The sequence below is a fragment of the Alligator sinensis genome, unplaced genomic scaffold (assembly GCF_000455745.1).
Source record: "Alligator sinensis unplaced genomic scaffold, ASM45574v1 scaffold874_1, whole genome shotgun sequence".
Taxonomy (NCBI): domain Eukaryota; kingdom Metazoa; phylum Chordata; order Crocodylia; family Alligatoridae; genus Alligator; species Alligator sinensis.
In genome coordinates, this window is record NW_005842302.1 from 162,832 (window position 1) to 187,379 (window position 24,548).

Consider the following 24,548-nt stretch of genomic DNA (forward strand, 5'->3'; position numbering starts at 1 on the left):
CCCTACAAGCAGTCTCTACCTGTGCCAGAGGATGCACCACCAAATAATCTGATGAGGAGTGTGTGCGAGCAGGGAAAAGCACAAACATACATCTCAGATGATAAGGCCAGGACAGTGCTTCTGACTCACTGAATCCCTCCTTAGAGACTCGGACAGGATTATCTTCCACATGAAACCCAAGCATATTTTTTTTTATCTTGTCTCCTGAGTTTTGTTAATGATGGGGCCTCGGTAACGTACTTCTGGCAAATTATTCCATTGTCTAAATGATGTCCCCGTTGGAAGGGGAATTCTGAGGTCAAACCTAAATTGCCTATTATTTCTGCTCCCATATTTTATGCAGTTATCAGTCCCTCTTTCAGTTGCCTTTTCCCTAAGTCCCACATATTAAGTTTCTTTAATCTAACTCTGCAGGTCATGACCTCCAATCCTTTCATCATCATTGTCACCCTCCATTGGATTACCTTCAATTTATCAATGTCTTTTATTTTAATAGAAACAGGAATTCAGAGTGGATCAACAGCGTCCGGATAACAGAAAGAGCACCGAGTGTGCGTGTGCATGCTGTGAAAGGACTATGCTGTACAGACCCAAGTGTGGAAAAGACTAAGGAAATGTTTTGCAAATGAACGTACTTGGACATAGGAGTGATAACTGAGCACTGGCATATAAGTAGTAACGGTAGAGTTGTCTGGAAGTGAGTGTGCATAAAAGTCTGTCTGATGTGCAGGTGTGTGTGTGTATCAGTGGGAGAGAAAATGGCTGAGGGAATAAGCAAGCATGTGAGTCGCTGTAGCATTACCTAGCCTCCCTTTGCTCTGACCATCAGCTGCTGCTGCTGCAGTTGCCTTACCCTGTAGTAATCAGTGCTGTAGACATCTCTGGACATCCCAAAGTCTCCGATCTTCACTAGCAAGTTGGCTCCAACCAAGCAGTTCCTGGTTGCCAGGTCTCTGTGGACAAAGTGCTGGGAGGCGAGATACACCATTCCTGAGGCTATCTGGCTAGCGATGTGTAGCATCTGAGACAGCCCTAGCTCCCCTTTGGCTTGCCGTGGCTGTCCATCCACGAGGATCATAGCGTCTGGCCCATGTGCCCTGGATGGGGGAAGAATAAAAAACTCATCTAAGCAGCTAGGAAGGCAAACATCTTCATCTGACTCTATTTATTCTACAATCAGGCCATAAGCCCCAGCTCGAAGACCTCTCTATTCTGCCTGGATAACTGCCCTCTCCATCATCAAGATAAATATAAAGATGTTAAAAAGGCCAAGCTCAGAGGTGCCCAGATTTTTTGGGTTAACAGATCACCATCAACCTTTAAAAATTTTCTCTGAGCATCAGGACCCCTTATCATAAAACCTATGGCTGAAGGGGCTAGTGGGATCCATGGACCATTTACCATCAGTAGATCATAGTTTGAGTGCAACTGACCTAGCCAAAAGAAGCATGAATTTCAAAAGATGCCCCCCATAAAACCCTCTCCATGTCTTGCTTTCAATATGATTTCCAAGATCCCCTACTTTGTTTCTGACCCCAAAGAGAGTCCCTATTCCCATCAAAATCCATCTCACCACCCTCCAACATGTCTTCTGCTCCTGGTGACATTAGATGCTCTCTGCTGGGCTCCATATTACACTTACTCTGTGCTTCCCCAGGTCAGGGCCTCACACCCTGAAAATATGCATTATTTCTCAGTGGGTGTATCCTATAAGCTTGGAAAGCAGCAGTTGTGTCCTGCAGGTGTTAAGCTTCCCAGCCTAGGCAGGGAAAATATTGGGGAAACAAAAAGAGATAAGCCAAGTGCCTTCTAAATTGGGACTCAAGGTCAGCTTCATTTCTGCCCTGTTCTCTCTGTTCTTCCCTGCCTAGACTATTTTTGCACACTCCCCCACTTGTGATGTCTCTTTTCGTGCTGGACATCCCCCCCGGTTCCCTGTGTGGAGGTGGAACAACAAAAGCACGCATATTTAGGGAAAAGCAAGATATTTTGCTGTGACCTTCCTCCTCCTGACTAGATACAGAGCCTGCATTTCCTCTAGGGCTTTCATACTGTTTTCTTTCAAAATCATTCTTGGCATGTCTCCCCCATCATCAAAAGTAACCCCACAGAGAGCCAGCAAATTGAAATTGCATGTACAGTGTTGTACCTCCTTCCCTATATGGGACTAAACACCCCCACAACATGATCAGAACAGTTTTTCTCCTTTGTCTCTGTTTCTTAATTGCTCGGCTGGGCTCTTGGGCAAGCAGAGGGATTAGTGTCCAGACACTGAGTTTGACTGATACAGTTTTTCAGATACCGCTTCCATTGCCTCCTCACCACCAGAAATGCAACCCTAGAGCTCTTGCAGGTGGCAGAAGGAGTAGAGGACTTCACAGGAAGCACTAAGGAGTAGGGGGAGCTGCAAACAGCACAGGGACAGGAGCAGCAATGCTGCAGAGAGCTTGGGCTGGAGGGGAGATGCTGCAAAAGGCAGGGGCCTGGGCTTGGTGCTGAAGAGATGATGGGGTAAGGGATGAAGGTATTGCAAAATTCAGGGGGAGTGTTGAGGAGAGCAGGGGAATCATGAGTAGACAGGCCGTATTAGGAAATGTGGCAGAGCGCAAGGAGGTAATGCTGAAAAGAACAGTTAAGATGATTGACTGATGTTTTATTTAAGCATCCTCAAGTCTGGTTTGCTCTCCGAAAATTACCTGTTGTCGACAACGGATGTCAATGACAGGTGCATCGGAGCGGGTGCTGACGCAGCTCAGCATCAAACAGCCGCCCAGGACCAACCCTGGCTTCTGAAGAGTGTGTCCCGGTCTGCATTTGCAGTTGGACCCTGATCAGCAAAGTTCACCTGTGACTGATACCAGTTGTCAGCAACAAATAATATTTCTTGTGTAGTGCTGACCTAGAAGTGAGCAACAAGTTACTGGATTGCTGGTAGGCGCACCTGAGCATCCAGACTGCAATGGCCATCAAAGAAATCTCTTTCCAGGCCAGAAAAGAGGCCAGGCTTAGAGACATAAGAACTGGTCGCTTCTCGGTCTTTTATAGGCTAAGATGGGTGTGGGCAAAATGCGGCCCGTGGACCAGATGCGACCCGCTGGGCCATTCTATCCAGCTTGCAAGGCCCCTAAAAAATTCAGAAAATTAATATTTATCTGGCCCTGGCTACCTGTCATGCAGCCCTTGATGGCTTGCCAAAACCCAGTATGTGGCCTTCTACCCGAAATAATTGCCCGCCCCTGGGCTAAGATCACATGATGCCCTTGGGGCTTACAAACAGCTAATACCTTTAGAGGGGAGTAGAGGGTTAACTACTGTCTATACATGTGTCTAAAATGCTAAGTAAATGTTTTTACACTTGACCTATTTTCTAAATAAACCACTGATCCTCAAACTGGGAGTGGGTCAGAAGACGGGACTGTCCTACCCCCAGGTTAAGGAAGCTAATGTAAGCAATGGGATTAATCCAGATACATGGGGAAACTACAGAAAACATGAGAGAGGGATGACTAATTTGTCATACCTAATTCATCTTTACCCACAAAGGAGATTTGTACTTAGATGAAGTTTGTGTGATGGAGACCTGTGTCAGCACAGGGCCATAAACCCCTCTCTGAAGTGAACTCCTCTTTGCCCACATTGCTTTGTCTGTCCTCAGCTGTCCTGACTTTAGAACTATTAAAAAATAATTCATTTTTGTTCCCTGTGTCCTCAGACCCCAAAGAGGTGTGCGAGTTTGAAAAAAAACCCCAAATAATAACAAAAAGCCTCTAAGCAGGGAAAGAATTTAATAAAGGTGGCCAGAAATAGGGGTGTACCATGAAAAGTCTTACTTAACCTTAGCTCTACCTGTTGTTCTCACCCAAGCAATGATTTTACCCAGACAGACACCCCTGAATAGACAACCTGATAGAGAGCAAAGGAGAGGGAGGTAGTAAAATATAGAGGGAAAGCAGGTACTCGAACACCACAGAAACCCAGAGCAGCCAGTAAGAGCACATGCACAACAGGAACTCTGCAGTCTTCCCATGCATGGCAGCTTTAGTCCAGCTCGAGCCTCCCCAGGGACTCGCATCTCCCAGGAGAGAGAGATGTTTTTGCTTCTCCCTGACAGCTCTTTCAGAGGAAGCTGCCATTGCAACGCCCACCGTATATTAGCCAGGGCATTGCAATTTTTAGCGGGCCTTTCTATCTTCCCTCATAGTGCTGCCAGCAGCCCCTGATGTGCCTGCGGTAACAGCAGCTGGGTGCGTGGAGTCCTTGGGAAGTATGAAGCGAGCCTACCCTACCCTGCTCGATCCCCAGCACGGCTGGCAGGTGTAAATCGAAATGACTCTTTGCCCCGTGGGTCACCTTTATGGCATGACGTTTTCTCTATGGCCCAGGGAGGTATAATAAAAACCGGGGGACTTTTATTTATGGTGCTTTTCTGTGGGAAGCCTGGGCTAAAGCGAGTCCTGTCCCATTTTACAGCTTTTTCAATTTCCATTGAGAGGTGCAGTTAACCTTGGACAAGTTCATTTGATTGTCTCCTCAAAAGCTCCCTATCGCCCAGGCCTTCTGGATCTGGGAGCAAACTGTCCCCAGTTCAGGGTTGGGTGAATGAGGCCTGTTGCAAATGCTCATAATGCCCTGCAGTGCAAAGACTGACAGAGAGGGACCTTGCATTTCTTCATTACCAGTCTCCCACAGGCTTCAGAAACTGGGCCATATTCAGCACCTGGATAACTCCTACTGAAGCCTGTGGTAGCAAGCTTTTCTGATGCCAGGGCCTGAATGGTGATCAGAACCGATGCGCAGCCACCTCTATAGCGAATGCAGTAGCTGCGTAACAGCAGAGAGTAAAAGTCTGCAAGGATGCATCGTGGGCAGTTAAGGACCTTGTATGTGTTTGAAAAAGATGGATAAAATGAAAGAGAACGAGTGGGATGATGCACATGGAGGGTCTACCACGTTCTGGGGCTAACTGCCAGATTTGAAGGAACGTGTCGTGAGATTTTAAGTGAATCTAATCAGCCGGAGCCTGACTTTTGCAGCCTACCTGAAAGACAGCACCTCCCTGGGCACTGGGACTCATTACAGCCAGAAGAGCTGTGGCTGGGTGAAAACCTTCTTGGAAAGGACTTGCATTTACACCTTCACACCTCAAGCATTCTCATTCTAGTGCCCTACACCATCACGGCTTGCCTTGACCACTTGAAGGACCCCAAGCATAAGCAAGCAAGCAAGCAAGCAGGAACGCAGGGTTTCTCTTCCAGCTCTGCCCATGCTCACTCCCTAGGAGACAGAGGTTGCTTCTCTCCTGGCAGCCCCCCTCTCCAAGGCTGGCCTCCCCTGGTCAGCCCCTTTGTGAAGAAGCTGGCATAGCTGCTTTAATACAGTGTGACGGTTGGTGCGCTCTCTCTCCATTCCTATACCTAACTATTTCCAGTAGTCCTCCAGGCCCAATACCTAAGGTCAGTTTCCCTCATTTTACAAGAAAAGTGGATTTGGGCTGTATTTACTTAGGCATGCATTGCACCCCATACACCTCCCATATAGAAAAAAAGGCCTGGGGTTGCATACTTTAAACTTGCATTCAAATCCTCAGAAAGGTGGCAGAATCCAGGGAGACTGGGGAATCTGAGGACCGGTCTCCTTCAAAGTATGGCACCAGAGCAGCCCTGATATGGGCATCAGAGAGCCTTTCTCACAGGTGATACTAGAAAAAACCCATGGCTATAGATCAGTAGGGACTCCTCAGTCATGAGGGATCTTATTTAGCAGGCGGGATGTTGTGGTTTAAGCACAAGACACCACTAGAAACACAGGGACAGAATGGCTTCAAGGAATCAGTCTGGAGTGTGAATGACTGCCAGGATACAAAAACATTGGCAGCAGGCACCGGTGCCCTTTAACACAGGGTGCACTGTGCACCCAGCAAGCTTGTCTTGGCATGTTGTATTGGTTAGGTCAATTAAACGAGCTGCTAGATTAGTGATGTAGGCTTTGACTTACGTATAACATCTGTCTAGCCTTAAGGAAGATAAAGCAGGCTCCCCCGCACCCTCCCACCCCTCTGAGAAAAAGCTTTAACTAAGAGCAGATGGATTTTCTTCTCTACAACATGCTCTCCTCTAAGCTGGCTTCCTTCACTGTCCACCAGGCTGAGGTGCTGCTCTCAGTGCTGGATTTCCACCCTGACCTAAATGACTGCCTCATCCAAATGTGCAACTACAAACTGAGAGCGAGGGCACGGAGAGGCACTGGGCCCCATGCAATGCATGGCACTGAAATGGAAAAGCTCCACAGTGGGGAAGTCTGTTTTCTCTCTAAATTTGGCAGTGAGAGGCCTCTTTCATAAAACAAATATGGCGACATGCTTTGTTGCTTCTGACTTGCCCAGAAATTCATAGTCCAGGGCAGGGGTAGGGCCTGAGTTGAGCAGTCTCTGATCCCAAAGTCTGCATAGAGCCACACAGACCCCACAGGCTTGAGGAGCAAAATGGTGGGGCTGTACTCCAGCCTGTCAGGGTAGAAACAGAGGTCGCCATCAACATTTCCTGGGTGGTCTCTGCTAGCAGGGAAACCTGGGGTTCCCCTCATTTACAGAGGGGGTCCCCCAAGTGCTGCTCCCAGGACTGGCAGGGCGTGACCAGTGGGACACTGGATGTGGTCTGCTTCACTCAATGAAGTGGAACAGCTGTGCAGGGACATTTGTTTCTGCCCTCGGCATCCTACATCACCTGGAGCCCTAGGTACGTTTCAGGGACTCCTTGTTGGAGCTCCACAGAGCTTGGCTCTGACTGTGGCAGGAAGGACAAAACCCTTAGGGTCCTTTCCAGAGTCTCTTGCAGCCTGGGCAAGTGCTTAATTACCAACATCTTTGGGGAAGGATTTGCTTTTCTCAGTCAGAAATCAATTGTAACGGTGGAGCAATAATCTCCATGAGCATCAGAGCCCCAGCTCTGGCACTGATGTGTTCAGCTCTTCGTTCCTAATGCAATTATGCTCGCACTTAGCAGTCAAAACAGAAAAATATCAAGGGTCCAATTTTCTAAATACTGGGAAATAAAACTAGTAATTATTTCAAGAGGTAAGCGCCACTCCACATACTTACAAGTTTTAGAACGTGATTTCTGCATCACAGGAGACCAACATCAAAACCATCCTGATCAATTTGCTTTCTGCCCCACAACACTCAGGTGCAGGAGAGAAAGTGTGTGAATGAGCCGTGATATAGGGGACAAACAAGGCAAAGAGCTGGAGTTTTAATCTGTACTGCTCTAGAGACAGGGGAGGAATTAGTGCTCTGTGGCCAGCCTACAATCACTCCAAATTCTCCCCAAGATTAGGGTTATTTGTACCACATTCAGGGCCTCTAAACAGAACTGGTAAGCCCAGTATTGGATTCAACAGGTACCTCCAAAACTCGGAGGCTCCTCCAAAACAGCTCAGACCCTCTCTAGACCTAGAAACAAGATGTGTGAATATCACAGGAAATCTGACAACCCCATGAATGAGCCATATCAGGAACCCTAAACACATAGCGTCTCTAAGGAGCTACTGTTTCCGGTCCCATCTGGAATCAAGGGCTAAAACACATGGAAGCCAAATGTACCCACAATCTCATTTCTACAAAGCTGAAAGAGTTTATGGCAGGGTTGGTTCAGCACTTGCGTTTGCTTTGGATGGGAGTGTTGCAGCCACTGAAAGGCATTGATTTGATACCCTTTGTCATGTACATGATGAATTGGGAATGACCAAATCACATTACACAGGCCACCAAATGGTCACCAGACACTTCCACCTTTGGCGTACTGCTGACTTAGCTGCCAAGGTAGGGTGAAGGGAGAGAGCCCTTTTTCTCTTGGCCCTCACTTTGGATCCATCTTGCACTCACCTCAGGAACTTATTCAGGTCCCCATGCTTCATGTACTCAAAGACCATGATGAGGGGGTCTCCATCACCACAGACACCATAGAACTTGACGATGTGCTCGTGCTGCAAGTTAGTGAGTAGCTCTGCCTCCCTCTGGAAGTCCTTGCGGGCTGCCAAAGTGGGGTCTTTCAGGGCCTGGAAGGGGGAGCACACACACAGAGGATTGCGGGGGTGAGGCAGAACGACCCGGCCGAGTCTCTCGAGCGCTGAGGTCCCGGGGGTCGATAATCTTGTAGGGCAACAATTCTACTTGGCTTGTTACACAAGGATCACAATGCAGTTTTACCAACAAGAATGGATTAAACTTCTCAGCTCCACTGTAAGGCACGCTACGTCCATTATCTCTTTGCTTTCCCCAAAAAGAAAGCTGAAGCATCTTCTCAGTGGGGTCGGAAAGGTCATGGATATAGGGATATATTCACTTTCCTAAACAAAAAGCTCCTCTCTGAATGCTGGAAGCTTTGGGCTTGTGGCATAAGACCCAATTGCTGAGCTCACATCAGCACAGCCAAGTGTTTTGGCGGGTCTTCCCTCCCTGAGAGCCTGGATTCACAATATGCCTGCGTGGCTCTATCAGTCTTTGCCGCAGTGCAAACCAAGAGGGGACAGATGTCCTACAGCCCCATGCCAGTGGTAATTACTCAAATTCAGTGTAGAAATATTTGGGGAAATGTGGAGTTAAACTATGCCAGTGCTAGGTGCACGGGGGTACGTGTCATACGTCAGCAGCTTGGCACAGGGGAGCCATTTACATAAGCAAAACGGCTATTACCTATCTCCTTGCCACCCAAATAGTGAGGTGCCCTAATAGGACCCACCACATGCAGCTAATAGCTGTATGTCTGTCTGCTCCACACTCCAGTGTTATTTATACCTGCGTAACTTATACCAGGTTTGCAAATAAATGTGAGTGCCTTCTGTCCAGGCCCCAGATACAAGCCTCAGCTTGGACCTGAAAAGGACTTGTGAGAGGAGCTACAGCTTCATGACCCATCCAGCTTTGCTGAGGCTGCCAAAAATGGGGCAAGTTAATGCCAACTGTGAAAGTGTTTCTTTCTCTGCAGGCGCCAACCAGCTCAGAACGTGAGTCAGATAGCCCAGCTCATTTTCCAGACAGCAGCAAACAGCCCTCCGAGGGTAATAGCTTCCAATTATGACCAGCTTGGGCAGGATTTCTACTGGTGACTACTGTGACCTAGGGGTGAAAGGCTCTATATCTCATTACTATTAAATTCCTGAGCCAGCCAGTCACTTCGATCTGTCTTTTATTTTGAAATAGCTGACTGCATCTCCTTTATTCTGAAGATGGATTTGCCTGGCTGGGCAGTTATTGTGTGGATTTTTCACAATGCCTCTGAAGAAGGACACCGTTAAGACTTTTCTCATAATTTTGAAAATTGCTTTTTTATTCTCCGCTACTTTTAACAGCTCCCCCAAGAGATTGATGCTGAACTTTGTATCCTTATCAAAAATGCTTCATCCAGCACATTTGAGCACACTGGTTATGGGATCATTTACAAGCGGTGGACGGTACGCACAGGGTTGTTATTGTAGGGTTGCCTGTAAAGTTGCCACAGCCTGCTGAGTGAGCTACACACACTGCTGTATTATTGTGTAGTCGCTTATGAGAGTTGGTTTCAAGACAACACTTCATTATTGCAAGGGAGTTGCTACCACTTAACTTGGGGAAAAAAAGAGCACACACATTTCGGGGAGAGAGGGAGACATTGCAGCAACTGGCAGAGGCTTGGCGAACACTGGGCAAAGGCAGGTCAGATTTGGGGCTGATTGATCTTAACGTATCTCTTGAAATGGCTCCTGCCTTTGGCCTGTCCTTCCCAAGGTGTGCGCCTTCCCAGTTCATCTGCTCTCACATTTCCAATTTCCTCCTGTGCATTAATGTCATTGGAGAAGCAAGAGCAAGCAGCTCTCAGGGCAATACAATACTCCATAAAACAGCTTCTGCTGTCCTGAGTCTCCTGAGTGAGGTCAATGGCCTGGCCAGACACTACCCTTTGGAAGGGATAAATCCTCCATTCCTCAATATTTTCCTCTTGGAACAGATCTCTACAGAGTCCTACCCTACTCTGAGGCCCTTCCTCCTACCTCCTTCTGCTACCCCACACCCACCAGACACACGGCATAATTTTATTTTAATTCTCTGCCCTCAGGGGATAGCTTGACTAGAGATATTTAGATGGATGATAGTTACACTGTGCAGATGGCAAAGCATCCATCCTTATCTCAGCACCCGATTACTTTTAGTCATTTAATATCTTCATAATGTTGATGCTACACTTTTCCAAGAAAATAGCTTCCCCCTCCCAACGTCACCCTTCTTTTCCCCCCCCCCCCTTATGCTATATTTGGCTGTGATATTTCAAGGCACAATGACTTTTAGGTTTCCTTAACACACTGTCATTTCTAAAAGGTATTGGGAATATATGTATGTGTGCATATATAGAGATCTCAAAAATATATTAAAAGAACGTCATTAAGGTGGCAATGTCAAACACTTAGAAGTTAAGAAATGCAGAAGTTGGAAGGGGTGAAGTGAACAAGGACAAGATTTGCAGGAAGAGAAAAGATGGCTTCACAACCAAGACAGCTAAATGCTCCCCTGGAGGACTGGATTGCAGCCCTGCCTTCATCATATATTTCCCAGTTGATGCTGGACAAGTCACTTAAACTGACTTTTCCTAGGATGTCACTAATTGTGAGTTCCATATTTACTGGATGCCTGACCTTGAGAGCACCAAAGGTGTCCATGGGAGCTGTGCCTTGCCCATGCAAAATGCTACATGATATTAGTGACTACGAGAAATCAGTCATAGGCATTGCAAATTGGGCATTCACAATTAGTGGATATTCTTCACCTTAACCTCTCTGTGCCTCAGCCCCCTCTCTGCAAAGTGAAGATGATACCACTGGGTCAATACTTCTGGAGAACTCAGAAACTATACTGATGACTGCCACAGAAAAGTCCACCAGGCATTTATTCTGCCTGAACTCTAGCATTTCCTACCTTATGGATGTTTGACTTTACAACCTTCCGCTATTCCTTTAATTCAGGATGTGACATTCCCCAGGCTTTTAAACAAGCAAACTGAAAATCAGAAAATTCATCATATGGCATCATGTGGGCTTCCTAAAATGGGTCCCTGGCAGGGCTGGGACCTTTAGCTCTGTATGTGGACCTGTGTCACTGGCTCTAATGCAGTAACTGGTAACAGAAGCAGGATGTCACCCTCTACATGCCTAGGCACTAGAGAGGGAGGGACGTGTTCCCGGAGGGTTTCAAAGATTCATAGATGTAGGGTCAGAAGGGACCTAAGTAGATCTTCAAGTCTGACCCCCCTGCCCTGGGCAGGAGTGAATACTGGGCTCATATGACCCCAGCTAGGTAATTATTAAGCCTCCTCTTAAAGCCCCCCAGGATAGGAGCCAGCATCACTTCCCTTGGAAGTTGGTTCTAGATCCTAGCCACCCTGACTGTGATGTAGTATCTTCTAATGTCTAGCCTGAACCTACTCTCAAACAACTTATGGCTGTTATTCCTTGTTACTCCCATTCCCCGCTGGTCCCCCCTGGTAAGTTTATAGACTGGCACCAAGGCCCCTCTCAGCCTTCTCTTGTGAAGGCTGAACAGGTTCAGGTCCCATAGCCTCTCCTCATAGGGTCTGCCCTGCTGTCCCCACATCATGCACGGGGCCCTCCTCTGGACCCTCTCGATGCTGGCCACATCTCCCCTGAAGTGCAGCACCCAGAACTGATGCAGTACTCTAACTGTGGCCTGACCAGTGTTGCATAGAGGGGGAGGATCACCTCCTTGGCCCTGCTCGTGATGTATCTGTGGATGCATGACAAGGTGCAGTTAGCCTTCCTGACTGCGTCCTCACACTGGCAGCCCACGTTCATTTTGGAATCGATAATGACTCCAAGGTCTCTTTCTGCCACTGTGCTTTCAAGAAGGGAGTGGGTTGAGGGGAACAAATTGATAGATGTTGACAGCAAATGAATGGCAAGACTCAGGCACCTTGGATGCCATTTCAGGCTCTAAAGGGACTGAACTTTTTGGGGAGTTGTTACACTTATGCTGTGAGCTGCAAAGATGTTGATGGGTGTTAATGCTAGCTTAGAGTTTGAAGCAGTCACACCCTGAGTCTAGAAATCTCTGACTGTCCCCCACCTGCATAACTGTGACTTGCCACTAGAGGCCTGGTGAGCAGGGGCAGGACTAGGAGCTGCAGCTGTGAGCTGGCACTAGAGGTCTAGTGAGCCAGGACAGGCTTCTATCCCTGCTCTTGGAGATGTAAGAGATCCTGGGATACTGGAGGACTTCAACTTGGGTGGCACATCTAAGGGAAGTGGCTGCACCTTAATGGAACAGAAGCTGGGTAATGAGGATCAGAGATATCCCTACCCTGGAGTGGTGTGACTTTGAGCTGTATAACAAGTGCTTAAAAACACTTCAAGGTGTTAATGTGTGGACAATCCAGGGCTTAAGAGCTCCAAGAGCCACCTAAAATTATCATGTAACAAGGCCCTTAAGCACTACCAGTTCTCCCCCATGTGATCTTTATGTCATATTCCTTCCAACCTGAACTTCTCCTAGCCCTGCTTCTACCCTAGCCCTGGCTCCTGGTCCCAGCCCCATTTCCCTCAACTATCCAGCCCCAATCTCCACTCGTTAGGCCTCTCCAGTCCTGTCTGTTGTGTGGGAAGTCCTACTCTGACCCCCTGGAATTTACAGGCCCTGTCTTCTTGCCCTGTTTGCAGTCCCAGTGCACCCTCCGCTGCCTCCTTGTATGGTCTGTCTTCTCCACTTTGGTCTCTAGTCATCCGTCTTCTTCCTTTCCCTGGATCCACTGGCTCCCAGCTCCAGTCTCCCTTCCTGGGTTCTTCTTCCAATATCAGCATCCCATCTGGCTACTGTGGCTCATTTCCCAGTCTGCCTGACTAGCCAGTCCCAGTTCTCCTTGTGCTCCTGTAACACAGATCTTTGGCAAACCTCTGTAAATACACACCCTGTGGCATTTTTTAAAAGAGCAATTTTAGTTCAATTCTCCTGTAGGATTACATTTGGGGCTTCTATTTGAAGTTCCTAAATTCCTTTTGTGGATTTAACTGTATCTAATATTCTTGCTCTTCTGACATAGTGCAGGGGGCTGTGTGGTACCAAACAGTGGCCATGTGGCATAGAGGAGGGTGTATTCCAGATGGGTGAAATTGGGCTTCTATAAAAGGCTGCCTGATCCTGCAAGATGCAAGTTACTTTAGATATGTAAATTAATAGTACAAGTTAATGAAGATCTTAGCTACATGTCCAACAACTACCTACAATGAGTTGCAAGGCGGGAGCTGCGTGGGGCGGATGGCTGGGGGAAGGAAAGGGGCTTGGACAGAGGCTGTACTGGGAGGGGTGGCTATGGGTGGGCAAAGGCGAATTTTGGGGTGGCTATTGCCCCCTCAAATCCCCCCCTAGTGCTACCCCTGCTGGCCAAGCCAGCATGAAGGTGGATCTATCTGAATTTGCCACATCATCCCAGCAAACTGGTGATTCTGGGCTTTTTAGTGGAGGCCTCTTTGCTTCTTTTCAGACAGTTGCAGTGAAACACAAAGCAAATGTCTGGGTGAAAGGTAGAGGAAGAGGAGTGCAGGAGGTGCTCCCAGCCCCTCCCAGAGGCAGGGTAAATCCCATGCATTGTTTCTGGATATGCCTGTCAGCTTTAGCTTCCCAACCTGCATGATGCAGCTTTTTCTCACTGCCTCTTGGCCACATTGGCAGGAGAGGTGGTTCTGGCATTGGCACGAAAAGATGACCTTGAGCAAGATGCTGAAACTCCGTGTGACTAAGTGGATTTACTATAATCTACTGCATCTGAGAAATCTTCCCCCACCACCCTGACCCCTCCTCCTCAGGGAGCATCAGCTGGCAATGCTTTGCAATCCAGCCTCCGATACACCCTGATCCATCCGCCCTTGACATTTACCTTCACTGCCACCAGCATCTTGTCTTTGGTGGGGCTGAGGTTGTAGCATTCGGCCAAGAACACCTTCCCGAAGGCACCTTCTCCCAGCTCCCTCTTCAAAACAATGTCTCTCCTCTTAATATGCTGCACATCTGCAGGAAGTGGGTTGAGGGGAACAAATTATGGTTAATGCAGGAATGGAAAACAACAAGTGACATTTCTAGAAGGTTGCAAAGGATCCCAAAGTGCTCGACCCATCCTCTACTGGGATCCTTTCTATGCCTATGCCCCCCGCAGCCACCTCTGGGGTGGAGCCAGTAGCATGAAAAACACCTGCAAAGAAAAGATGTGAAACTCATTAGGTATTTACTAGGACTCATGGCAAGTTTGCTGAGAAGGTCCCTAAGGTAGCAGCAACTTAGGACTGAATCATCCATGTAGTTTGGGATCAATTTGGAACAAACTTAGAAGTGATACATGCTCCTGGTAATGAACTCTAGGACACATTGGGGTGTCCCACAGCTTTGATGTCTGGCCAGGAGAAACTCAGGTTTCAACATCAGTTTGGCATTGAGATGTGGAGTTGGCTGAAACTCAAAACTTGGAGTTTGAGAAGTGCAGCCATTGTAGGACAAAACCCAGGACAATGACAGTGGAGAAAAGAGCTGTGGGCAGTAAGTGGTGACTATAGAGCAGCATCCATCACTGTTACACTAGAAGAACCAGACCCTGCAGTCCTGACTCATAGAAGTAGTCCCTAGCACCAGGCTCATGCCCAGGATCATTCACTGACACAAGGGATAAATTGGACCCATTCATTTAAATAAATCTGCCTCTTCATTTCAGCAGGATCGGGCTGAAAATATGGGGAGGGTTGAAAATTATCAACTGAAATGACTGGAGGAAGCAATACAGGAGTTGGTGGGAGTTCAGCTGGGATATTGAAGCATAAGTCCTTGTATCTGCCCAAGTAATTTATTAATCATGCAACTGTGTAGTACCCCCAGGATAGATTTTCAGGGGCATTTAGACACCACGGTTATAGCTAGGTGCCCAGCGAGATATTCAAAAGTGCTTATGCAGGTTGGTAACTTAAAATCCATTGATTTCACTGAGATTTTGTCAGGGCAGGGTAGGGCCTTCTGTGTGTGTGTGGGGCGGGGGGAGAATGCCAGGGCACTATTACTGGCCACCAGTGCTCTGAGTGCTACGTTCCCATCTAACCCAAAAGGTGACACTTCCAGCAGCATAGTATCTGTACCACATCCCGTATGACTTCTAGTGGGCTCATTTATGGTTCCAAGGGCTGGCAGGAAGGGGTGTGCAATTAGAGACACTACCTGGAAGGGTTGTGTCCCCAGGATCCAGGTGCAGACACTGCAGACACATGTTCATTTGAGCCATCTGCATCACCTTGGAATGGCTGCAGCCTGGACTCTCAGCAATTCAGCCCTGATGTGCCAGGGGGCAAAGTGATGACACACCACCAGTCACCCCTGCCTGGTGGGGGGGAAGCAAGGTCAAGCACTTCACAGCTGCCCTCAGTTTGGCAGTAGGTGGGTCAGATGCTCCCTGAATTCTCTTGTTCCCATGGTAAGTCATGTTTGCTTCCTTTCCTTCACCTCCTTTTGCAGAGGTGACACAAGAGATCTGTACTCTGTAGGCAGCCTTTTCTTGTGTCCAGCTTTCTGATATTGTTGCCAAGAAGGCAGGGTAGATGTGCACACTATAGAGTAACTAAATTTATTCATGTGTATGTGTATGTATCTATGTGTATGAGTGTATATAGTAGAAGACAGGGTAGATTTAGACTTTATATGCTAACCAAAGTATGTATGTATGTAACTATAGCACAAGCTTTCATGAGCTGAGGCTCATTTCATCAGATGGTATGGAAGAACATGAAGAAAGTAAGAAGGAGAGAGAAATTAGAGTACAAGAGACAAGGGAAGGAGGAAAGAGAGCGAGGGCAGGAGAGGGAGGAATGGGAGAATTGCTGGCAGGTAGCCCCCCCAACCTCAAATGACAACTCTCAAGCAACAGGCAACCTAACTCCCAGTCTCACAGAGGCACCAGGCCTTGCAAGAGACTCAAATACCTGCTATGCCCCATCATCAATACTGACTACATTACCACTGGACCAAATGACAAGGATTATAATATTTGAGATTCATTCACTTGCAACTCCACTAATTTCATATACACCATCACCTGCTTACACTGCCTCTCACTGGTCTACATTGGAGAGACTGGGTAATCCCTACATGACAGAATGAAGGGACACTGGTCTGACATTAGGTGCAGAAAGACACAAAAGCCTGCAGCACGTGTTAACCTTTCTGGACACTCCATCGCTGACTTGAGTGGCTGTTCTCAAACAGCAAACTTAAAAAAAAAAACTATTTGAGTTGGAAATTGTGGAAATTGTGAATTGTGTTAAGAATGGTTTAAACAGGATTCTTAGCCCATTATCTGGATTAGGTTTTGTGACTCCTTGTTCCTATGGGTTTGCTGCTTGTTTCCAGTACTGTCCCCCTCCCCACTGCTCCTCCTCTGCCTCTCTCTCTCCTCCTCCCTTGACTTTTTTATTCTAATTTCTCTCTCCTTCTTATACACTGCTTTCTGCACGTCCTTTCACAATATCTGATGAAATGAACCACTGCTCACAAAAGCTTGTGCCATAGATAGATAGATAGATAGATACATACATACATACATACATACTTTGGCTAGCCTACAAAGGTGCAAATCTACCTTGTCCTCTACTTGGCTTCAGATTAACACAGTTAACTATCTCTCTCTTTCAAGAAAGTCGAGACAGATTGAAAGAGGACTTCTAAACAGATGAGTCATCTGAAACATCACTAACATCAGTGTCGCTAACAAGTGCCCACACTGCAAGTAGTGTCACCCAGCCTTCATTTAACATACACTTGCTTCATCAGGGGAAAGAAGAAACCCCATGACAATGTAGGCACCACTCAACTCATCAAAGAAGCAATGGGCTGGAAGAGTAATGTCTTAATGGCTTTCCTACAATTATGCCTGCTAATTAAAGGTTCATGGGCATGTTTAGAAGCTGCCATTTCCAGCCCTCTTGCTTGTTTGGGAAGAGTGATACTGCGAGATTGCATAAGCAATGGGCCTTGTAATGAACAATACCTCTACAGAGAATTCTCATTGACCTTTCCATTAATTGTTCAATAGGCAGAAAACTGTTAGTTACCAATATTAATGTTATTAGTCACATTAAGGCACAGGATGGTAGCAACATCCTGAATGACTTTGAGGTGATATCAGAGAAGATCATTCAGGACAGCAACTCATATGTATGGGTTTTCCTTTTCCCATCTGGCTATGTTTTAAAGCTTTGCGGGATGCCTAGTGGAATCTGAATTATCACACGTCCAAGTATAAAGGATGCACTTGAGCAAGGATTACGCTTTCCCTAAGAACAGTTAAAATAGCACTGAATTAATTAATGCGGTATAGGAAAAGATGATCTCTCTGTGTAGAGGGGTATTTCTGTCGCACCCAGCACTGCAGTATCTTGGTGCTCATGATTTAGGCGTAGTGATAAACCTAATCACATTCTGCTGTTCAGTAGCAGTAAGAGGACACAATGGGAACTGTCTCATCTCGAGAGAAGTCTGAGGATACTCCGCTATCACTTTATAACCATAAAATCTCATTTGAAGTGCTACATCCAGGTCTGGTCACCCCTCTTTGACATGAGATAAAGTTAAATTGGAAAGTGTACAATGCAGGGCAATATAGATGCTTCATGGAGTGCAGGGACTCACACGCAAGCAGAGACTGGTGGTGTCTGAGATTAAATCATCTTCCCTGAAGTGTAAATAGAGGTGACATGATTGGAAATTAATCTAAGCTCTATTTCTAAATTCCCTGGGTCTTGCCTGGAACGCACAGCTGACCAAGGCTTCTCTAGAAGGAGGTGATTATGAACTCCTGGATATCTGGAAAGGTTCACCTTGGGATTGTGTCCCTTTAAGTTCAGGAAACACTAGGCATGAAGTTTAACACCATACAGAACTTACTTAGTTTGAATTCAGGATCTGGAGTTAGAAATTCTGATGCAGTAACTTAAACTGCCCAAGAAATTTTAGCTACATAGTCTACACGAGGTCCACGAACAGACCTCCATTAAGGAATACGTGGGACGTTTCAGATCAGAGGGGAGCTACATCGAAGAAGAATTTGAGGAGATATTATGTGCAGAGTGATGAATAGATGGAGGAGATGTCCCGCTGAGGTGGTGGAATCAAGTATTATTAAAGGATTTAAGGTAAAATTGGACAGTTATATAAAATGTAATAAGTTAATGGAGACTCATTTTTGCGCTTTGGAAATGCTGTTCACTTTTTATGAGGATCAGGAGGGGAGTTTTTACTAATCGTATCTTTCCTTATTACAGAATGGCCATGGAAAATTTGGCATACTGATGCTTGAGGCCCAGATGGAATAAGTAATAACAAATACTTTTTCAAACGGCACAGTATGGAGATGAGGAGGTTCACATCAAATGCTTCCAAACCTAACGGGTTCGCGGCTGTTTCTTCATTATGCAGAAGCATGGGTTTAAAAAATAAAGCAATGACAGAGACATAAAGGAGCTGCACGACGGGACCTTCTATTCGGGGAACTTTGATCCGCGTGTCACTTGTCTGTTGTTTGCTGGAACTTGCGACTCAGAAGGCTGCTGGAGTGGCCACCAAAGACACTCTGTTGCAAGGGCACATGGGAGATTCATCTGCATAAAGCTATTTACTTCCTTTGGCGGAGGCTGAGGGCTGCCTGATAAACAGCTGCTGCTTGTTTGTTCCAGGCAGGCGTCAGATGCTAAGTCTGTTTATCTGTCTCAGCTGGGTTGCGGTCAGCCTTGCTGACAAGGTGTACGCTAACTGTCTTCCCATAAGCCCCACTCTCTGTTTTTTTTCCCTCCTCCATACACTGCTAACTTACAAAAGAAAGCTAACAAGATGATCTGAAATAGGAGTCTGGGTGAAAACCACAATAAGACCTGACAGGAAAATAACCAGACTCAACAATACTAGGGGAATTCATTCAAGGCCAGGCTGTACTTAAAAGAGAAGGCACAAACGCAGAGCCCTAAATAGTTGTAGTCGTTGTAACATCTCATAATTGTCGTCCATAATTGCTATTTTGCTACATGATTGAGAGACAACAAGAAAGAGAGAGAGGGAAAGGTCCCCCATTCTTATCTTTGGTTTCCAAGACTTGGCTTGTAGAAAATACTTTCACCCTTATGTCATTATTATTCCAGACAGCACCTGGATCTCTCTGCAAAAAGGAGGAAGCCTTAGAACTCATATTTCTTGATTTAAGAGTCATGCTGGTTTTTTCATTCACAGCAACAAACTACTGCCACAGTGCAACAGCTCCCACTTCCACCGGAGACTCAAGACAAAAGAGTCAGTCGGGTTTTGTGGGGCAGAGCTGTGCTGCCACCCAGCTTGTCCGCAGGCGGCGGGTAGCGGAGTGACCTTCAGGGAAGGTTAGCTGTAAAATAAGTAGGGGTAATTCTGACAAGCAAGCAATTGTGGACCAAGCAGTGGCAGCACCCCCAGGATGTGGTGAGGACAGCAGATGGCAATGGTTTCCTTCCTCAAAAGCCACATATATCCTTTGACAGTGCTGTGAAATGGAGAGTACAGGTCATCACTATAAACCTGCCCAGCCCCAGCCATGGGTCTGCAAGTCCTCAATGTCAGGACAGATGGGCGAGGATATAAGGATCTCTATGGCTGTGAAGGTGGATGAAGTCTTCATTGGAATGAGATCCCCAGTGGTCTTGGTCTCCTTGCTATTGGATCTAGGTCCCGTTTTGTCAAGAACCGATGTGTAGCAATTTCTCCACAATAAAAGAAATCATGCACTGGCATCCTCCATGAAAACAGCCTTTCCAGCACATTCCTGAAGCCCTTTGGAGATGAGCTAATGGCGACGGGAGCAGGACTGTGAGTTCTGGAAGCTCCTAGTCGTACACTGGCATGAAGGCAGCAGTTACAAGAAAATTATCTAACACTTGGACTACACAGAAGTGCAATTCAGCAGCTGTAACTGTGACCGCACAGCCCTCTTCAGGATCCATTCTGCTCACCCCACATGGGGAAGGGGCTAGAAAAGGTGCCCTAAACATAGCCTGTCTAATACAGTATTTTGTATTTCTTCTTGACTGGATAACTGCACCCAGTGGGATCACCTTAACTGCAGTTGAAAATACCAATGAAGACGCACCATCATTTTCAAGACCTGGAACATCAGGACCCTAGAGACAACCCTAATAGTGAATGCCCAGAGTGCCATACTTCAATTGCAGCCCAAGAACTCAAGCGACACAACATCAGTGTGGCTGCACTGAGTGATACCCAGTGTGTGGGAGATGGGCAGCTCAAAGAACATGAAGGAAGCTACACCTTCTTCTGGATGGGTAAATAGGAAAGAGAATGCTGACCTCATGGAGTTGGTTTTGCCATTAAGAATAAACTCAAAAACCAACTCAATGAGTTCCCTATCAGAATTAATGAGTGCCTCATGACTCTCCATCTTAAACAGGTGGGGAGCCTATGATGATGATAATGGGCGATCACTCATGAATGAGTAAGATTGTCTTCCAAAGATCTTAATAGTGAGTCCGCAGGTGTCTCCATAGCCCAATTCTAGATCCACATGTCTTGTCGCAGTGAGGACAGATGTTTTCAGGAGGGATGGATATTGTGTTGCTGCATTGGATGTTCTGATGTTCTTTTCACCTGCTCCTCTTTTCCTCTTCTGTCTGTCGATGAGCCATTTCAAAAGAGACTTCCTCCATTTTGGTCGGTCCTGAGCGAGGGTCTCCCAAATGCTGATTTCGATGTTACACCTCTTCATGTTTGCCTTTCAGGTGTCTTTGAAGCACTTTCTTTGCCCTACACTACTTCGCTGACCTTCTTTCAGCTGTGAGAAAAAGATTCTCTTTGGAAGGTGGGAGTCAGGCATGAGAACAACATGACCTGTCCAGCGAAGTTGCTTTTGGATGATCATGGCCTCAATGCTGTTGGAATTTGCGTCAGCCAAGACACTGATGTTTGTGCATCTATCCTCCCAGCTAATCCGAAGGATCTTGTGAAGGCACTGTCTGTGGTACTTTTCCAAGCTCTTAAGATGTTTTCTGTATGTGGCCCAGTATGCCACTGTTATCAGTGCATATGCCCAGACTCTTGACACCACCAAGGAGAAATTCTATACCAAGTTTGACCAAGTCCTTTTTGACATTGCAAAGCAAGGCAGAATTAATCTTCTTGGTGATTTCAACACCAGAGTTGGAAGGGACTCTAACACCTGGAATGGAACCACTGGCAAGGAAGGAGTAGGAAAGGTCAACTCCAATAGCATCCTCCCCTTGATCAAATGTGTGGAACATGACTCACCATCACCAACACCCTGTTCCACTAGAAAAACAGCCCATGATCTCAGCATTGGCACCTGATTAACTATGTCATCACTTGTACCCAGGATCACAAAGATGTCCACATCACCTGAGATATACTAGGAGCTGATGATTGCTGGATTGATCACTGACTCATTTGCTTGGTTATGTCACTCAAAGTGGCTCCCAAATAACAGCTGCAGCAGAAGCAGAAGCAATGCTGATGAAAGATTAACACTGGAGGACTCAAGGACCCAAGCAAGGCAAGACCTCTTTTACCAGTGCCTCACTGGTGAATTCCAGTCAACAACAGTGGGAGAATTCCAGCAGCATGTGTGGTACCTCAAGGCCACTGTCATCAGCATCTATGAAGAAACACTTAGATTCTCTACCAGGAAATATCAAGACTGGTTTGATGAAAATGACTGGGAGGTCTAAGAGGGACACCAACTCCAAGCCAAAGACACAGAATCTCCAACAAGCCAAAGCAGAGGTCCAAAAGAGGACTCATGATATGAAGAAAAAATGGTGGAAGTTTCAACATCTCATTGACATCTACGATATCCATGGTTTCTTCAGTGCCACCAAAGCCATCTACAGTTTGAGCACTCAGGGACCAACCACCTCGAGACCTGAGGATGGAGGAGACCTGATCAAAGAAAGGAGAGTCATCAATGCCCATTGCAAGGAGCATTTTGTAGACCTTCTCTATTGAGATTCTGTTGTTGATGAGTGTTATCGACTCCATCTCGCAATACCCAGTCAGAGATGATCTTGGAATCCCTCCAACCCTTGACACATCACACCTTCATGCCTTCATCTTAAGGATTTGGAATGATGAGGAAATCCCAGATGACCTCAGGGATGCCATGATTATGACAAACTTCAAGAAAAGAGACAAGTCCAACTGTGGAAACTACAGACGGATCGCCTTGCTGTCCACCACAGGAAACAACATTGTGACAACCATCCTGAACCGTCTCGTTTTGCTTGTTGGAGAGCACTTCCTGGAATCTCAGTGTTGGCTTAGGGCATCAAGAGGCACAACTGAAATGATCTTAAAACTTGCAAGCTGCAGGAGAAATGCCAGAAACAACATAAACCTCTTTAAATGGCCTTCTCTGACCTCATGAAAGGTTCGGACTCCGTCAGATGACAAGTGTTGTGGAGGATCCTTCCGAAGTACAGATGCCCACTGAAATTTGTCACCATTCTCTGCTGCTCCATGATCGTATGTGAGCGGTGATTCTGAGTAATGGATCTATCACAGATCCCTTACAGGTTAAAATGGGAGTTAAGCAAGGCTGCATCATCACTCCAATGCTCTTCTCAATATTCCTTGCCATAATGTTACATCTGACCACCAACAAGCTTCTAGCCAGCCAGAGGAGAGCTAAACTACCAAATGGATGGTAAGCTGTTTAACCTCAGCCATTCCAAGCCAAAACCAAGACCACCCCAACTTCCATCGTTGAGCTCCAGCATGCTGATGATGCTGCAGTGTGTGCTTACTTGGAAGCAGACCTTCAGGTAATCATCAATGTCTTTACCAAGACATACAAGAAAGGTGGATTGATGCTTAACATTCAGAAGACTAAGGTCCTCCACCAACAAGCTCCTAATGAACAGTCCCCAGATCCAGTAATCCAGATCAACAGTGAGTCTCTGGAGAATTTAAATATTTCCTGCATCTCAGAAGCCATCTCTTCCAGAAGACTAACATTGATGAAACAATCCAACTTCACCTCAAATGTGCAAGTGCAGCCTTTGGACACCTGATGAAACAGGTCTTAGAAGACTGCAACACCAGATCCAACACCAAGCTCATGGTTTATCAAGCAGTCGTGATCCTCACCTTGCTGTATGGATCTGAGACATAGACGATGTACAGGAGAAATCTAAAGTTGTTTAAGAACTACCATCAATGCTGCCTGTGGAACATCCTTTGAATCCAGTGGGAAGACAGATGCACCAACATTAGCATCTTCCTGCAAGCAAACACCATGTGTATTGAGGTGCTGATCACCCAACATCAACTTTGCTGGGCTGGCCATATATATCATCTGTATATTCAACTCCAGACTCCCAAATCAAGTTTTATTCTCCCATTTCAGCCAAAGCATATGCTCCAGAGGAGGGCAGAGAAAGCACTTCAGGGACATCCTCAAGGCCAACTTAAAAAATTCAACATTGATGTCAACTCATGGGAGACTATTACGCAGGACCACCCTAAATGGAGGAAGAATATGCTGTAGGGATCTCAGTACTTTGAAACCTCATGACAACAACAGGAGATCGAAAAGTGGGAGCAGCAGAAACAGTGTGTCATGGTCCAAATCAGGACTCCAGCACCATTCACCTCACATGGAAATGCATGTCTGAGCTGCAGTAGAGTCTGCCAATCCCAGATAAGCCTAATCAGCCATCTTTGGACACACAGATAGGATGATCAGAGAAGTCAGTCATCCTTGACTATGAGGGATTGCTGAAGAAGACACTAGAACCTTCTTTAATTATCACTAAACTGTTTGCAGGATGGTTAATTCAGTCTGCCCTTAAAGTACATTTGTTCAGAAAAGGGGCTGCTGAAACTGGCACCCAATTAATCCTCCTCCATTCCCAGGCATCCCCCAAGCCCCATCTACAGCTTTCCCTGATGCTAATGCATTTTATCCTTGCTAATTCTTCTGAACCAGTGTAGCTACTGGTGAGTGAGCAGCTCAACTCTTCCTCATGTATCAGCCCAACATCACCTAAGTGGCCACATCTGCAGTGACCCTTAGGAGAGGGATAGGATAAATCAAGGAAGATTCAACAGCCCCTACACATTTGTTAAAGTCAGACTGCAAAATCTCTACCTTGGTGACAAGGTTGGGGAAGAAATAAAAACAGCTTGACTTTCAGATCGTAAACAGAGTTTGTAGAAATATCAGTCCAGGGTCTGCGGGAGAAGGGGAATACCTTTTTATAACAACTGCAACAATTGCTCACATAAGGGTCAAATGGAAACTGTCTTGATTTCTGGATACTTTACATCTTCAAGGGTCTTGGGGTCTGCAAAGTGGGTCCTATTTGATTAGGATTTGGCCCGAGTCAGGGACAGTGATTCAATTTGTTGATTTAGATCACTGTCCCTGATTCGATTCAGCTGAATCCAAATCTGAAGATTCAATGCTGATTAGGAGAAGCAGTGATTCGGACATAGACAC

The 24,548-nt window shown here is 46.4% G+C and overlaps 1 protein-coding gene across 4 annotated transcripts in view; it reads right to left on the bottom strand.

The window, feature by feature from the left end:
- The window catches only part of NTRK3 (neurotrophic receptor tyrosine kinase 3), a 296,675-nt gene that overhangs the window by 35,838 nt on the left and 236,289 nt on the right, over nt 1–24,548 (bottom strand). For all 4 annotated transcript variants that reach the window (XM_006028277.3, XM_006028276.3, XM_025209688.1 and 1 more), the window contains 3 exons: nt 13,911–14,041; nt 7,880–8,052; nt 854–1,097 (listed from right to left, as the gene is read on the bottom strand). In XM_006028277.3, coding sequence (XP_006028339.1) covers nt 854–1,097; nt 7,880–8,052; nt 13,911–14,041 — 548 coding nt within the window. The remainder of the gene's footprint in view (nt 1–853; nt 1,098–7,879; nt 8,053–13,910; nt 14,042–24,548) is intronic.